General features: G+C 43.0%; 1 protein-coding gene across 1 annotated transcript in view; it reads right to left on the reverse strand.

Annotated features, from left to right (window-relative positions):
• Positions 1 to 1,828: 1,828 nt before the first annotated feature.
• Positions 1,829 to 17,054, reverse strand: part of LOC147661055 (cannabinoid receptor 1-like) — a 41,558-nt gene continuing 26,332 nt past the window's right edge. Inside the window, exon 2 of the mRNA XM_086951362.1 lies at positions 1,829 to 4,217. Within this exon, the coding sequence (XP_086807488.1) occupies positions 3,089 to 4,156 (1,068 nt within the window). The 5' untranslated portion in view covers positions 4,157 to 4,217 and the 3' untranslated portion in view covers positions 1,829 to 3,088. The remainder of the gene's footprint in view (positions 4,218 to 17,054) is intronic.

Raw genomic sequence — 17,054 nt, forward strand, 5'->3', positions numbered from 1 at the left:
GACATTTAAATTAATGGTTACAGATTGTTAGGCTAGTTGTTCATCTCCAGTATTTCACTTCCTAGCCAGAAGGTTTCTTATGTCCTTGGCTTCCTCTTCTGGGACATCCTTATGGGTGCACTTAATCATTGTTTAAGTGGTGGCATGCAAAGTTGCTACCTAGAGGAGCTGTCCCCTTGTCAAATAAAAAACTAATATGATAGAGCAACCAGTGTGTCGAACCCCAGAGACTCAGAAGTCTGCAAAATATTCACACTAGTCAACTAAGAAGTCAATCTGTAACAACTCCATTCATCACAGTTTGATGTAATGAGACACATTTTTCTTTAACGCTATTACCTTTTAAAAACGCCTACATTTTCTCAGACTATAAGCATAGCACATTCCACAGTATTAAGGTACAAACCTGTCTTCTCCTTATTAAATCTAAATATTCACACTTTTACTGTGAGGAATTTTGTTGAACATTACCTTCACGCCATGAAGGCATTTAAAGTACCCTCTGACAATCTTTTCCAAAATGTTATTCATCCCTTGCCATTGGTAATCAAATCTCAATTTTCAGTTCATCTTGGCGATTTCTTTAGTGCGTCATTCCAACCACTTTTTGATGGCAAAGCATGGAGTCGTAGCAACCCCAGTCAAAACAGACTTTTCAAATATAGCTTCTCTTGCAGTGCCAAATACCTTTCTAGCTCTTCTCTAAACTCACTCCTGTCCGACAAACCTTTCACAGCCACTCTCCAACCGCTCATAATACCAAATATGTTTCCGACCTCCTTTATCGAATCACCTTTCGCCAGAAACCCAGTTATGTCAATGAAAACTCTTTCCAACGTCTCCTCACTATCTCCATCTCTTTGACCACTGGAAAACGCAATTCACAGTGAGTAGTTCACTGGGTAAACTCCACCCAGAATCTATGATCCTTTGCTTTTAGATATTTATGCTATCTCATTCACATTTTGTTACTTTTCTATGCCGTTTACACATGTTCACACTGATGCTGCCAACATACTTTACAATGTGGTGCAATGTTCCCTCAAGCCTATGATCAGGAGTAGTTGCGTTTAACTCTCTGGTGTTTGGGGACTCACTGAAAGCAACTAAACTTTGCTTTGAATTGATGCTTTCTCTTTAACTCTTTTCTCTCAGGGGAAGACCCCATCTGAAATTTGACCAAAACACTGTTAAAGTGTTCCTTACATGCTTGCATATTCTTGCCAGAAACAAAAACATGATTTTGATAAGGTTTAATTTCTAGAGGGCATGCAAACATATCTTCCAGAATCCTTTGAAACACAGGTGCTGAGTACTCTGGACCACTAAATCCAACTAGAGGTATAGAAAAATGGGTGTGAACATCCACAACCATATGTTTGTAGGTATTCCCAAACTCCTCTTCTTCCCCTTTCCATCACAGAAAGGGTCAGATTTTTACACCCAACAAGGTCTGGTATAAATCCCTTTCCATTGTGGGTAGGTGAGGGGGATTCTGCATGAGAAAGACATTTCTTATGTACAGAAAAAAATGCGTATTTGCACAAGAGATCTTCATTCTCTGTGTGACAAGCTAATTAAAAGTGAATATGTATAATAAAACCAAGTGCACTTTCTTTTCGTATTGTTCTCTTCCTGCAAATACGATAATCAAGCTTTTGTGAATATATTTGTGGTATTTAATCACAGAAGTTGGTCATTTCAAGTTTAATCATTATTTTAAAAAATGAGTTTTTAGAAGGTTGATAATTGTGCGTTTCATTGTGTTGCCTTTTCAAAAGGACACTGACTAATGCAATGAAAATAGCTGAAAGGCCACGATACCACGCATTTTTGAATATTTATTCGGAAAGTCTTCAACAAGCTTTCAAATAATCTTAAAAAAACTGTATACAGAGCGCGATGAGTGAGTGACGATCGTCATGTCTGGCTATAATGGGGGACAGGCATAACTGAGGGCTGCTGGAAGGATATCAGCCTTCACCGGGTGTCTGGCTGCCTGCTTTGGTGATTGGGTAGCTATCTGACTTGGGTTGGCACAGGGACGGAGTCATTATAGCCAGGGAGTTTAGAAAACCAAACTCTGCGACTCAAGAAAATTTACAAAATGTAACAATGGTATGATCCCTAAAAATCTAGTCCAGCCAGAATGGCATAAACATGCAAATATGAAACAATTGCGGTATGGCCCCAGTGGCGTTCTTCTGATCCTCTGCCATCTGTATAGGATGCAGGGGAACATTGGGGTGAGTTAGGAAATCAGAGGGTGAACAAGCTGAGACACCAGCAATGGAGAGTGGCAATGACAAAATATGGGATAAATGCAGCCAGGAAGAAAAAATGGCAAGGGGATGGAGCTAAGAGGAAAGTCTAGCTTGAAAGAATAGGGAGGAGTAAAGTGAGATGGGTAGAGGGTGGGGAATCGCCTGAGAAGGTGAAGAGAGAAGCATCCATTGTGGAGGAAGAAAGTGTAGAGATATTAGAATGGTGTCCACAAAATGTACTACAATTCATATGCCAACAACAAAAGGGAAGAGTGCATTAAAGGAATGCAGTCAAACAATACCAAAGCAATTGTGGCAAAGTAGTCAATGCCAGTCCTGTCACAGTATTAGTCACTATCCACCAGATGAAGACAAATGTGTTTTCCGCAGACAAATAGTTGACATGAAATGAATAGATGAGTTTCCTCATCAGCTCCAGTTGAGGGGAGGAGATCGATCAGAATCGCTTTTCTGGATGTCGAGGAATCTTGGAGTCCACCAAGTAGTCAAAATTGACGAAAGGGGCTGACCCGAGGTGAAGAGCAGTGGGTGCTGTTCAGAGTAGGGTTTCCCACATAAGCAAGCTGGTGTTTGTAAGTCAATTATTCAATTTGGCAATTTGAGCTTCAAAACCTACTGTATTTATAAATTTAATTATGTATACAGCTTCGCAGTTGGAGCCACAAATACAATAAGGAAGTCACCAGGAGCATACTGTTAGGTTCTCTTCTGTTGTCAGTCATATATGTGCCCATTTTCTTTTGAGATGGGCTACACTGCTGAGATATTGTGCATCGGAACAAAGTTCTCAGAGGAACAATCCATCAATGTACTTCCCGGGCACAAGGGGTCGAATCAGAAATGATACCAGCATCAGAGTTAATCTGATCATTGGCCCCTTCTAGGTTACAGCCTGGAAGCCAAAGGTGACTACGGAGGCACGACAGGCCCTTCTTCAGCCTTTGGCACAGGTCCCTGCTCCTCACTGAGTAGACCATGGGATTGACCAGGCAGCTCAAGAGACAAAGGTTGCTACAGAACACAAAAGCACTCATTATGCCTTCAGTAAGGTTACCAAACAAACTGTACATCATAAGAAGCAAAACCGGGGCCCAGCATAACATGATTACTGCGAGAACCAGGACTAAGGTTTTTGCAAATAGGACATCTATCTGCATTTTGGCCTGCTCAGGGGTCTGCCTGGCTTGCTGCCTGTGGTAGTTCATGCACACAACGTGCTTGTGGGCTTTCAACAAGATGTGGCTGTAGCTATAGACACTACAAGCGAGCAGTAACATGACCAGGGAGATCCAAAATGTCAAGTAATTATTATCAATCAGGGGAAACAGTTCTGAACAAGGAGAATTTAATCTACAGCAATTCCACCCCATTAAAGGCAAGTAAGCTATAAGGACAGCGAGACACCACGTCACAGCGAGAGCCACCAATGCTCGTTTCTTCGTGACCACGGACTTGTACGCAAAAGGCTTGTGTAGGCAGATGTAGCGATCGAAGGCGGTGAGCAGCAGGCTGCCAAGCGACACTGTGAAAGAAGCAATGACACCGCCAAGTTTCAGCAGGAAGACGTTAGGAGAGCCCACTCTTCCAAAAACATGAAAATCCACAAAGCTGGAGGTGAAGCAGATGCTGGCCAGGAGGTCTGCCAGGGCCACGCTGACAAGGAACTGGTAAGAAGGCTTTCTCCTGAGGTGGGAGGATGAGAGTATGATGCACAGCACTACAGAATTTTCTATAATACACAAGGATCCGATAGTGCAGCTTAGCAGAGCGAGAACGGTTTTCTGCCAGGTGGTGTTCAACACCATGTAGTATTCCAAGTGATTGATTCTTGAGGCGCAGTCTGTGGCATTTTCCACCCTCCATTCATCCATTCTCTTTTGTGGGGTAGGGGGTTCTCACACAGTCCCTTCACTTCAGAGTTTACATTCAGAGCTGGAAAAAAATAAAAAAAATATATTAGTAATATCTGCTAATTCATAGCTAAATCATCCTGAATGAAAACACCAAATACAATCGATCGAATGCAAATCGATGCTCATGCTCCTGTGCTCATGACGAGCTGAGCTCGTCATGACCACACCCGTTTTTATTGCTGTCCAGCACAGCAGAGGAATAGGTGCAGCATCGATGTGGTTAAAAAGGTTTCTTTCAAAATGGCAAAAGTCAATCTCATTGAAAAATAATTACTCCCCATTCTTGTTTGGCCGCAGCATTCCGTTAAGTGAAGTAAAGTGAAACAAATTGGAATTTCGCAATTGACAATATTGGGAAATGTTTGGTTTAAAGATGGCCACCACGTTTCCTCACTCATAAGGCAGCTTCTTGGGCGTCAAACCACTGCAGCAGGAAAGTGTCACTATTCGAGCAGCTAAAGGTCTCTTGCCTCCTGTGGCTCACAGCCTGCAGCTTGTGCAAATAACGGAAAGTTCATCCTGAAGGTGATCCGGCTTCAAATATGCTAAAATATCCAAAAAGCATAAGCACAATCCCTGACACACAGGCGATTAATGCCACCACTCACAGTGATGGAAACCAATGGCTCAAAGCGGGTTGACCAACTGTCTCATGCTCTACGTTGTGTTGGGCGAAAGCAAAACATGAATGAGATAAACGGATCAATGGATGAAGAGAGCTAGCTGAAATCCACTGTAGGGAAGAATATTATAGATCATTTTTTAGTAAAATTAAAAGGTCTTGACTATCACCAGGCCTAAAAATAGGTCTCAAAATGGCCTTGTTTCTATTGGAAGTAGAGTGCCAAAAGAGCAAAAAGTTTATATTGCCCGTAGCTCTGAAAATCCTTGCACCACAGCTATGTTGAAGACCTTTCTACAAACTCCTGCTTTTGACAGAGGCGGACTCCAAAAACTCTCTTTTCACACCTAGAGATGGTTTTCCCTTTCCTTAGTGGTGGCTAAGGCAGGAATACTACAACACTAAGATTCTTCAGGTGCACACAATGGACGATTATGTTATCAAGGATAATGTGTGCATTGTAAGAGGAGTTTGTGGATATGCTTGCCATTCTGCTTTGTATTATCGATCTCAATAAAATAAATATTTTAAATGAATCTCCTACCTTTGTCTAGAACAGATTATATTTCACATTTTGTTTTCTGGAGAGGATTAATGTAAATTATTTTGTGTTATATACAAAGGTTCTTTCCCCTACCCACCCCCACCCCCCAAAAAGATTTAATCGCTGTACCAATCCATCACATTTGATTTGGTAGAGCATGAAGCATGGTAGCAAGCATCCCCAAGCCATTGCCAATATGGTTAAGCATTTTGGGTAGCCCTACAGCCAATAGCTTTGTGAATTCCTCAGCATCTCAGGAGCAAGAGTCTGGCTTTACTGCCCGCTGACTCGGTCAGCCTGGCAGTATCAAAAGAGGAGGAAGGGTCTCTCTTGTAGAGCACACAGGGCCTTATGGCATGCATTTCACTGTTTGGCATCTAGGCAGCATCGTTTGCAACATGCAGTCAAGGGAAATATAACATCTATGTTGAATGTTTAGTGTAAACATGACATTTTGAACTGGTCGAATATTTCTCATGCCATTTATGCTCCAGTTATTTGGTGCAAATGGCGGTGCACAATTTCCCAGCACATGTACAATCTATGTAATCAGTTATCTAATTAGGGACAGTGCTTGGATCTCTTTTGCCTTGAAAGACATTTTGCTACCCCCTTCTATTATAGAACAAAATATGCTGCTAAAGGGTTCTCAAGAGCCCACCACTGTTAGTATATTAGACAACTGCTTGTCATTGCTTTGCCTGTGAACCACATTGTGTCAGTGGATCCAGCTGGTGAACACTAGCGCTTATTTCTGGGGATCAGGGCATGTTTTTCATTATCAGACCAGTGGCAGTTCGTGTTAAGTATCTTCAAGGCACAGCCCTGCCACCTTTGTGGCACCCCAATGATGTGAGGTTTCTCTTGCACTGCTGATTATTAGGCTTAGCAGTGTTCACGAAAACATGGCTTGCGTTTATGAACACTGCCAGTGAGTTTAGCGTTTATGGAACTGTCAACCGCTTTTGATTTAGTTAATAGGTCCAACCTTTGGTCTATTTTATTGGGTTATGGACCGGACCACACATTGGTCCACTCTTTAGCTTTTTTACATACAGACCTAAAATCAAGAGTCAGGATAGGAATCGGAGAGGAATTATCCGGACCAATTAAAATAGTAAGGGGAGTCAGGCAGGGGTGCGTTTTAGCACCCCTGCTTTTCATAATTTACATTAATGGCCTGAGTATTTATCTTGAAAATTCCACCCCAGATGTTCCTATAATAAATGGCAAATCGTTACCCCGCCCTTCTTTACGCAGACGATGCGGTCCTAATGGGCCGCACCCCTAACTCTTTGTGTATTTTAGTAAAAAGTTTTACAAAATATATGGAATTAGATCTGCGGGTTAATTAAAAAAAATTCTTTTATAATGTCATGTGGCCCAGGGAAAAGACAGTTGAACTCCATACAGGTAGGGGATGAAAGACTTCTTGCTACTCATATTTTCCCATATTTGGGGGTGGCCTTTGCTGCAAATGGCATTTAGCCCAGTCCACGAGCAAATTCTCAAACGCCATCAACTCCATTTTAAGCATCCCCAGACCGAAGAAATTTGTTATTAAAGCAATTGTAAAAATGTTTAGATTACAATGTGTGCCCGTAGCTACCTATGGATCTGAAGTATGGGGCATTGGAAATAACCAATATATACAGCAGGAAGAAAACCGGTTTTGCAGAAAGTTGTTAAGTGTACCAATTTCTACTTCTAATTACATTTTGCATAAAGAACTAAACCTACACTTTGTATTGGATTACATTAGACCACGACCGGTGCTATTTTGGCACTCGGTATGGAGGAACAACCTAGCCACTGACCCAAGAAATTATAACTGACTGTCTAAACTGTGAAAGGGGAATGGATATTTCCTGGCTTTCGTTTCTTCATAAAAGCTTGTGTAAGATAGGAAAAGATAGTATCTTTACTAATCCAATCAAAGCCATTATGGTGCACAAAAATGACCTGAAGAAAGCACGTTATGCACTTTACACAATGGACAGAACCAGGACAGAATCAGAGAAAACTACAGTTGTTAGGTACATGAATAAGGAACTATACAGATATCCTTTAGCATTGTATCTAACTCTAACGATGACAGATTGGCAAAGAAGCCTCTTGTTTCGATTGAGGGCTGGATCCATTAGATTTTTGTTAAATTTCCCTCTGGGTTACCATTCAAGTTTAAGTAAAATAAACTGCCCCTGTGACGGGCTAAGTAACCAAAATGATTAAAAAAATTTCTTTTCATGTAATTTTTATCTGAAGTATATTAAATGGTTTTTAATTCCACTTTTTAGAAAACATAGACCAATTACTATGGAAGAATCCTATCAATTGCTGCTTACCCTGGACAATGACGAGATAATTTGCTGCACTTTCCTAAAAATTGCTGTTCGTGCCCGTAAAATGATGGACAATGCCTAAGTCTCATTCACCTGTGCTTGATGTTTAATATTAATTTTATGGATTTTATGATACAATTACACAGTTTATGTGCTTTTATGAATTCTTGGAAATTCGAATAAAGATTTTGAATTGAATCGAGTCTCTGCTCGAAGCTCCTGATGACAGAAGTAGGAGGAGTACTCTGTAGATGAATATCTGAATTGAATATGCAAGGGGTGTTGTTCAACTACATACTCTCATACAGGCACACTCCATTTTTATTTAGCAGACATACTCCGCTTGCCTAAAGGTAGCAGAGTATATCTGCTAGAATGAGGATATCAGGGACAGATGAGTGCATCCCTGAGGCCAATGAGAGGACACAGGGAACAGTGGCTGGATCCTCAGCCTTGTCTCGGCTTCTGATAGGTCTGGGCTTCCAGTCCTTTTCAAAGAGCTGGGAGAGTGCTCAAGGTGGGTCCTCCTTAATCCTTGGCCCTGCTGCGCTACGTGCCTTCCTTGTTGGGAATCATGGCTTGCTGGTTCCGATGGTTAGCACTAGACTACTGCTCTGCTACGGCCATGAAGCCTTTGAGTTGCCAGCAAATGTCGAAAGTTAAGCAAACAGTGCTGTTTTTCTGTGCATGTGAGTGAGAACTGTGTGAGTGATTGATTGATTGAGAGAGTGTGTGTTAATTTAGCATGTTTGCGAGTGTCAAGGAGAGTTAAAGAGCATCAGAATCAATGTGAGTGAATGTGAATAAGTGAGAGGGAGTGTGTGTGGGAGTGAGTCAGGGATGCTACTAATAATGGTGCAGCAGGTATAGTGACACTGGGGCTCAGAGTCCAGAGGAGCCTGCTGAAACATATTTATTAAAGCAGAACACCCGCACCCCAGGACTTAAAGTCAGAGCCTCTATACAGCAGTAGTTGTGAGTGAGGGTCACGGATTGTGAAAGAGTGAGTGTGTGTGCAAGGGTGTTTGTGAATGAGTCAGTATATGGGTACATTTGTGTGAGTGACAGTAGGTGGAAGTGAGTATGAATCAAAAATCTAATAAGTGCTAGAGTGAGGGAGGAAAGGGAATAGGAGTAAGATTGAGTAAGTGTGTGGTTGTTAGCATATTTTATGCTTGCGAGTCTGCTGCTGATCTTAGCATACTTAAGATATTTCTTGGCTCAGGGGTCACAAAAGAAAACTTACTGTCGCTGGCATTCAAAAGTCATTCTTGGCATAAGAGATGCTACCCATCGGAAAATGTAGGCCCTGGTATAATATTTGTAATTCGTGTCATTATGGAGGTATCTATAGTAATATGATGGTGCTGACATACTTGGGGTAATCTTCAGCTGCCATGGCACATTGGGGGATTGAGGTCTCGTCAAGGACGAAAAAACGTTGTCTGAGAGATTGGGAATAATTTATGACAGATGGGTCACCCACAGAATATAGGTGATATCCATGTCAAAAATGTGGTGCTGTCATAGCAAAACAGCAGGGGTTGGAGAGAGGTTTACTGATAAATGATGGCTTGGCTGTAATGAGACGGACGGCCAATCCATCTTGCGCAGTTAAGGGAGTGCACTGCCCCTCCTCTCAGTGCCATCATCTTCCAGGTCCCACCCCCAAGACTCAGCAGGAAAGGAGAAACAAAAAAAACGTGTAATCCACCTCAGGATTTACTGGGATTACCGAGGATTAATGACTGGAAAGTCCTAGATGGCGCATAGTGGGAAAAACCCTATTACAGAAATGTTTATCTTTTCCCATTACCTACTTTGCAGCATGTGCAGTAACAGGGAGTGTTTCACAATATGCAATCAGTGCAATGTCCCTATGTGCCTAGGAACAGGGACACACCACAGAAGTTAACGCACTGAGCGAGCTCCAACATTTTGGTTAATTTGAAGCCGAGGGTTCATTTTTTCATGATATACAAATAAATACATGTTTATAAAAGCATGCATTATTATTATTTAAATTTAGCTGGCACTATAGCTAATAATATTCACTGCTTGGAATTCACAGTAGATTTATGTGTGGTTTAGAAACAAATGCATGAATTATATAAATATATTTATATTCAAATGCCATACACAGCAAACAGTGCATCTCAGTTTTGACTGTAAAATAGGTCCATTTCCATTAAAGTGAGGGATATGATGGGACAATAGGATTATTTCCTGCGACATCACTTCCTCTGAGGTCACTCACTGTGACATTATTGTGTATCGATTATGCTAATTAGCCCCACCTCCACTACTTTTTTTATGGCTTGGGCCCTGGGAGCAGGGTGATATTAGCTCAAAGTATTCCTGAGCGTTTTTAGTGCATGTACGTATTGTTAAATGTGCTGAATTGTCTGCATGTAGATGTACTACTTGCAGTTTAACCACGTTTCAATATCGCATTTTGATTGTATCCATTTCCGCAAATGAAGTGGTACAAATTTTACCTGTGTTATTTACAACAGTATTTTATGATTACTTCCACTACCTGAATAAGATTTTTTTTTTTTTAATTAAAAAGCTTGAAAACATACAGAAACTGAACACAGAGAAAAAGAGACATGAAAAGAAAAGCAAGGACTAACAACTACATCGTGGCAGTCTAATACAATTATCACAAAGCATATCGTATACTTTAGAAAACATAGTATCAAAGTATAATATAACAAAAAAATTCAAGATAAGGAAAACTAATTATTCAACCATTGCCTAAATGGTGCCCATGTCTTCAAGCCCCTCTCACTTCTCCTCCTGCCGCTTCTCAAGAACACGGCTGATTCCAAGTTGTGAATAGCCAGTATCCTTGCTCTCCAATTCGGAAAGGTTGGGGGGGACTGGATTTATCCACTCAGAAGTTATGCACAACCGCAATAATGCCATTGTAATGGAGAGGAAGGCAGATTCATAAACTGATCTAACCATGTGCGTTTCAGAGCCCGTTATTACCAGCTCCACTGTGAGTACAACTGGAATTTTTAGAGAGTTATTAATAAACGACTGTACATCTTGAATAAATCTATCCAAAATTAACACATGTAAAGAACATTTGTACGTCGTTAACAGCTGGCAGTGCACACCTTGGACAGTACTGAGCCCCACCGCCTCCCCATTTAGATATTTTATTGGGGGTATAATATAAATCGAATAGTGCCATATAGCTTTGGGAGCGAAGGATCCCTGAAATTAGGGCTGAGTTTGAAAGCTCCAGAACCTGGCCAACGTCTATACCAGCTATTCAGAATTTCAAATCCAATTTAGAGTTCTGAAAATAAAGGTCATCAGGGGGACCCAACAGAAGATTTTGATACAGGGCCCCAATATCGTCCTTCTTCAAGAAGAAATTCATATGTGAATTTTTCCCTAGTGCGGTTGGGGAATTTTGAAGGAGAGTGCCTATATAGCTGCGCAGTTGTAAATATTAAATAAATGTGTGCGTGCCCAAGCCAAACTTATCTTTCAAAAGTTAAAGGAAGCCATATTACCATCATAGGCTAAATCCCCCAACGTAAAGATACCATGGGATCTCCACCTAATTATAACTGAGTCCTGAAAGATAGAGGGCAACAACCTGGCGGCAGCAAGGGGTGCAAATTAATTAATTTTAGGGATCGACCATTTCAGTCGCACCTTCTTCCAGACTGAATATAATGCTTTGACTACCTTGAACTTAGTCTTTTTGTAGTAACTGGGCTCTAAGGGCTAGATGTAGGTAAATCTAATTTACCGATTCATGAATACTGAATTTTACTGATTCAGTATTTATCGGTAAATACCGAATCCTGCAAGGGTGCAGGGGGTGTCACTTTGACACCCTCTAGCACCCCAAGTACAGGTTTGTGTGACATGTGGCACACAATCATGCCCTAAAGACATGTCTGTGTGTCACATGGCACAGGTGTGCATGCACACCTGAATTCGGTATTTTACCACCCAATAGGATTGGGTGATAAATATCGACTCCTAAAGGGCCTGTGGCACTCTGAAGTGCCACCTACATATTGATTTACAGAATCGGTAAATTTACCAATTCTGTAAATCAGATGCCCCCTGCATCTCAAAAGCCAAATACCGGTCGGAAACGGCCGAAATCGTCCGTTTCCGACCGGTATTAAGGCTCCTACATTTGGCCCTAGGACTCGAGAAAGAATCCCCTTAGCCTCCTCCCCTAACTCAATCTCAAATATAGAGGAACTAATTGCTGGTGGAAGTGGGGAACGTAGGCCAAAGAGAGGCTGGGCAAGATGTTGCAGGAACGCAGCTCAATTATACAACAAGAGACTACTGACCACCCCCCTCTTTCCAATGGCAGACACATCCATTTAACAGCCCTTCGAGAGAGTCGGTAGCCCCGTAAAAACCTGTTACAGCATCTTTCTGCACTGCTAAGACTAGTCTGGGCAAATTCAAACTGAATGGTCCTAAAGATGTACAAACATTTCTGCAAAATCAGCATTTTTAGCACGTTCCTCCTGCCAAATAATGACAGGTGCAGGTTGTCCAACCTGCAAAGAGTAGAGTTAACAGTCCCTAATATAGGTAAAATGTTCATCTCCGGTATCTGCTCTACTGCAGCCATGATTTTAACACCCAAATAGATTGTAGCTTGGACAATTGGTGTGTCAGAAGGAATCATAGTGATTGACTGAATCACCTGCGTTTTCTGAACGTTGAGTTTGTACCCTGATATACGACCGAAGGATTCAGCCTGTTTTTTAATATCTGAAAATGCCAATGAAACATTGCTAGTTAAAACAATTAAATCTGCATATGCCAGAACTTTAAATTCGACCAGGTTTACCCTTACCGGAATAATGTTGGGGGAAAAGCTCCAATTTATTAATAAACAAAATCAATGTAAAGGGCAAATAAAAGAGGCGAACAGGGACAACCCTGGCGGGTACCCCTATTAATATCAAACGGCCTCGATTGTAAACCAGAAATAAACCAAATTGCTTGCGGGGGCGATATAAAGCGATTGCAAAGCAAAAATAAAGCTTGGATGAAATCCCTTCCAGCGCATAACTCTCCATAGAAATCACCACACAACCCTGTTGAACGCCTTCTCAGCGTCCAACAGGATTGCACCAAGGGGAGACCGCGTATCTTGAGCCCAGTCCAGAAGAGCTATAACACGGCGGACATGGTCCGCCGTGTCTCTTCCGGGGATAAAACCATGTTGCCGGATAGAGACTATGGGGGTTATCACTTTTGCCAATCTAGCCGCTAGTATCTTAGAGAAAAGCTTGCTGTCCGCATTGATAAGCGAGATTGGACGAAATGAATCCGGTTTCAGCTCCGGCTTATCCTTTCTTTTCAGCAAGATGATTGTTGTAAACCGCCAGGAGTCTGGATTCCTGCCCTGCTGTGCGTCTCTCAAAGTTATTAGAAGGTCCTCCCTGAGCTCCATCCAAAATATGCTATAGAACTCCAACGGAATAGAGTCCGGGCCGGCTGCCTTGCCACTAGCTAATGAATTTAGGGCTGCCTCTACTTCTTCCCACTCAATGGGTGCTGCAAGCATCGCATTTTGCTGATCCAAGAGTCTTATGGTGCTAAGTTCCTCAGTGAAAGAGCCAAACTCTGATTCTATCACTTGTGCACTGACTTCCTCGGTATATAGGGATTGATAGAATTCCAAAAAAACTGACAAAACCCCCTCTGGGGTATCTTGAATCGCTCCCTGAACATCCTGGATCTTATCAATACGATTAGACAAGCCTCGCTGATGAAGCAGTTTGGCCAGTACCCTGCCAGATCTTTCGCCCTGCTCGAACATCGAGCTATACTGTAGATATTTGGCAACAAGGTCCTGGCCTAGAAACTCAAGCAGAGAGGCTTTGATACATGCAACCTGTATCTGCGCCTGAGATATATCGAACACCCCTGGTAATAGCAGCTGTTAGCTGAACTTCTGCATGCCGTGGTTCGTCCATACGAAACTTGTTTCCTTAATTTGCTTCTGGCGAAAAAATGAAAAGCTTTTAGTTTCGCTGTGAACAGCTGCCTTCAACGAGTCCCATACTGTGTTGCTAGGGGATGAGCCTCTATTAATGTTAAAAAAATTCAATGACCCAGGGCCTCATATGATCTAAATACAGTGCTTCTAGCAACAACTTCCTCTCGAATGTCCATGGTCTGGGAATACTAGCAGACCTGGTCAAGCAACAATTGATGGTCAATAAGTTATGGGCCGAAATACCACTAGGGGACATAGAAATTGATGTGGCGTCTGCTAATTGTTTTGAAATAAAAAAATAATCTAACCGGACCATTTTTTTATGAGGGGCAGAGAAATATGTGGTGCCATCTATATTCTTGCAGTGATGAAACCAAAGGTCAGTCGTAAGATGTTCTAGAACTAAACCTTGTAAGGCTCTATATACTCTTGGCTTCTGCCCGACATAACTCTGCCCCCCGAAACATTAAAGTGCAGGTAGATTGATATTAAGGTACCCACACAGACATACGGGCTGGGGCCATAAGGCCAGTTCAACATTTAAATGCTCTAATACCGTAGGATCATCCAAGTTGGCACCATACACTGTACAAAGCGTCAGGGGTGAGTATTTAACACGGAACTCCGCTATTGCCCATCTCCCCCCGGGGTCTTGGGGTCTTGACTAGATCTTACACAAGAGCCCAACCCACGTTTCATCAAGATTGCAACGCCTTGTATCAGAGGACTGCTGCAAGCATACTTTTAGATCAAACCCGGGAATTTTAAGGCATTCCCTCTTGGTCCAGGGAACATGAGTTTCCTGCAGGCAGAGTACTTCTAGGTACAACGCTTGGATCGCCCGTGCAAACAAAGCACGCTTTTTTCCGTTATTTAGACCACACACATTCCATGAGGCTATATTTACCTTAAGGGATGCCATTAAAGAACTTTAAAGAAACCATGAAACTAGAATTCTTCCAGGATTTAATCCTACATTGCCAGGACTACGGTAGTAAGAAAAAAAAAATAACCTTTTTCAAGCTTTTTATATTTGAATGCGCCCCCACCCCAAACCCTACCCTCCCACTCAACCCCCCCTCTGAAAGCCGCCCACCCCCCTCCCTAACCCCTAACACCCCCCACACTAAGCAGGAACCGAAGTTCCAGTGATGGCGAGACCGGTATAAGCGGAGTACCCCCCCCCCCCCCCCCAAGGTATACTGCTGCCTGTATACACGCAAAATCAAACCTACGCGAGAGCTGCTCTGACAGGAACACTTAAATTAACCAACCAAACAGGACTATTCGACCTCATAGGAACTATGGCCCTACTGATAGTTTAAGAAAAGGGGGTTAGTTTGTGATCCAAACCAGACAAACTAATCTATTTCAGTGCATCCAAAAATGCTTTGGCCTGGATCTCTGATTCAAAATATTTTGTCTGACCTTGGTAGAGGATATTAAGCTTAGATGGGAAAAAGCAAATAGACCTGTACCCCCTTGGATTGAAGGGGGGAGATCAGCTGACGGAGCTGCCACCTCCGTTCTACCGAGGCTGGACAAAAGTCCGGCCAGCCTTTTCCTGACCTTTGCCTATCAGGCCTGGCTAAATCATAAATTCTCTCTTGCTAAGAAATTTTGCATGCAAATCATGATTGCGCGAGGTCTGTTCTCTGCTTGTCCCGGATGATGCTTCAGTTTGAAGGGGTAGCGATGAGCGAGCTGGATCTCCAATCGCCAGTCCCAATCCTTCACTTCGGGGAAAGCCTCTGAAAATAAAACAACAACGAACTGGCGAGTGTCCGACCCCTCCAGCCCCTCAGGAACCCCCAGAATTTGTAAATTGTTCCTCCCTGCCCGGTTCTGAATGTCAATAAGTTTTGCTTGAATCTCCACCCTCTGCAACTGAATTTCATCCACCGTGCATCTTTGTGCCACCAGGTCGTCCTAATGTAGAGATCCTTTTTTCTGCCTCTTTAACCCTAGAGGCTATATCCGTGCAAGTCTTCATAACCCTGCGCAGAGTGTTTTGAACTCTCCAACAAGCCCCTTGTGCTCGGGCACTCTTGGCAAGTTTCTTCTCGATGGGCATTATGGTTCGATAGATAACAGCCAGCGATATCTCAGCAGAGGGCGAACTGATATTAGGATCCATAACATAAGGCATTTGTTCATGAGCTGTGCCTTGTAACACTGGCCGATTAGAAAATTAATATTTCCAAACAAGAGAGCCCACAGCCATAGCAGAATCCTGAGGCGCCTTGCTTATTGTAGATAGTCCATTCAATACCTCATTAGTGCGCCAATCGTCTAGATCACAGCCCTCCTCCTCGTCTGTCCATTCTTTGTCCAATCCATCAACTGATGGCCCTGTATGATCCAACAACAAAAAAAAGTCACCATCTATGTCCCCATCCGAGCATACGGAGGGTGCAGGAGTCGTTAATATGGGGGTTTGGGAAACTCATCTGTGGATTTAACGTTGGACTCTGTAGGACTACATCTACCAGAACCCCCTTTGGCTGTACTTCCAAGCCCAAGACAGAGTAGGTACTTGAAGGTGCCCCTGGAAAGTTATCCGCAGCCTGCGCATTACCACTTTGTGCATTTAAAGCTCCTGCGTTACCCCCAACTTCCTTCTCACATATTGCTACAGGGGAGGGGAACAAAGTAATGGCGTCCGTCTTTACGGTTTCAGCCACAGCGGCAGGCGCTGCCGGAGCCGTGAGGGAAACTGATGCATTGGAAAAGCTTTTTCCTGCCGGATTCCCCTGAGGCTTAAACATCGCTGGAGTTGCAGCCTTTGCAGTTCTGCTAGCCCCGGTTTGTGCCTTCTTCGAAGTGTCTGATTGCAGAGCAGTGCGGGGTATCGCTATGGCAGAGACGGAAGCTGACGCCGGTAACAATGTTCCTTCTGCCGCTGCTGCTGAGGTAGGAGTTTGTCGCGGCCTACGGAAGGGACTTTGGCTGGTTCTTAGGCAGCATCCTGTCGCTGGAGGACCGGGAAATGCGATCCAGTAGGGTATGTTGACCCCAGCAATGGGCAAAGAGAGCTCCGCCCGAAAAACAACGTGCAAGAATCCAGCTTAAAGAATTACGGCGGAAGGCTGGAAGTTGCCACAGCATCCTTTGGAGTCAGCGGTTAGGCAAAAGATCCGACGCCGTTAGAGCCTCACATTGCAACGTACTCGCAAGCGGCAGCTCCTGGAAGGTGAGCGACGCAAGTACCAGCTCACTCGGCCAGGGAGCTGGCCGCCATCTTGACCTGAATGAGATTTTCAATGAATTTATAACAAAGTGCTGTAGGTCAAAAATGTCCTAATGTTGTGACAGTCGTACGACAGGGCTAGGTTATTGTT

This window comes from Lissotriton vulgaris, unplaced genomic scaffold, assembly GCF_964263255.1.
Source record: "Lissotriton vulgaris unplaced genomic scaffold, aLisVul1.2 SCAFFOLD_354, whole genome shotgun sequence".
Taxonomy (NCBI): domain Eukaryota; kingdom Metazoa; phylum Chordata; class Amphibia; order Caudata; family Salamandridae; genus Lissotriton; species Lissotriton vulgaris.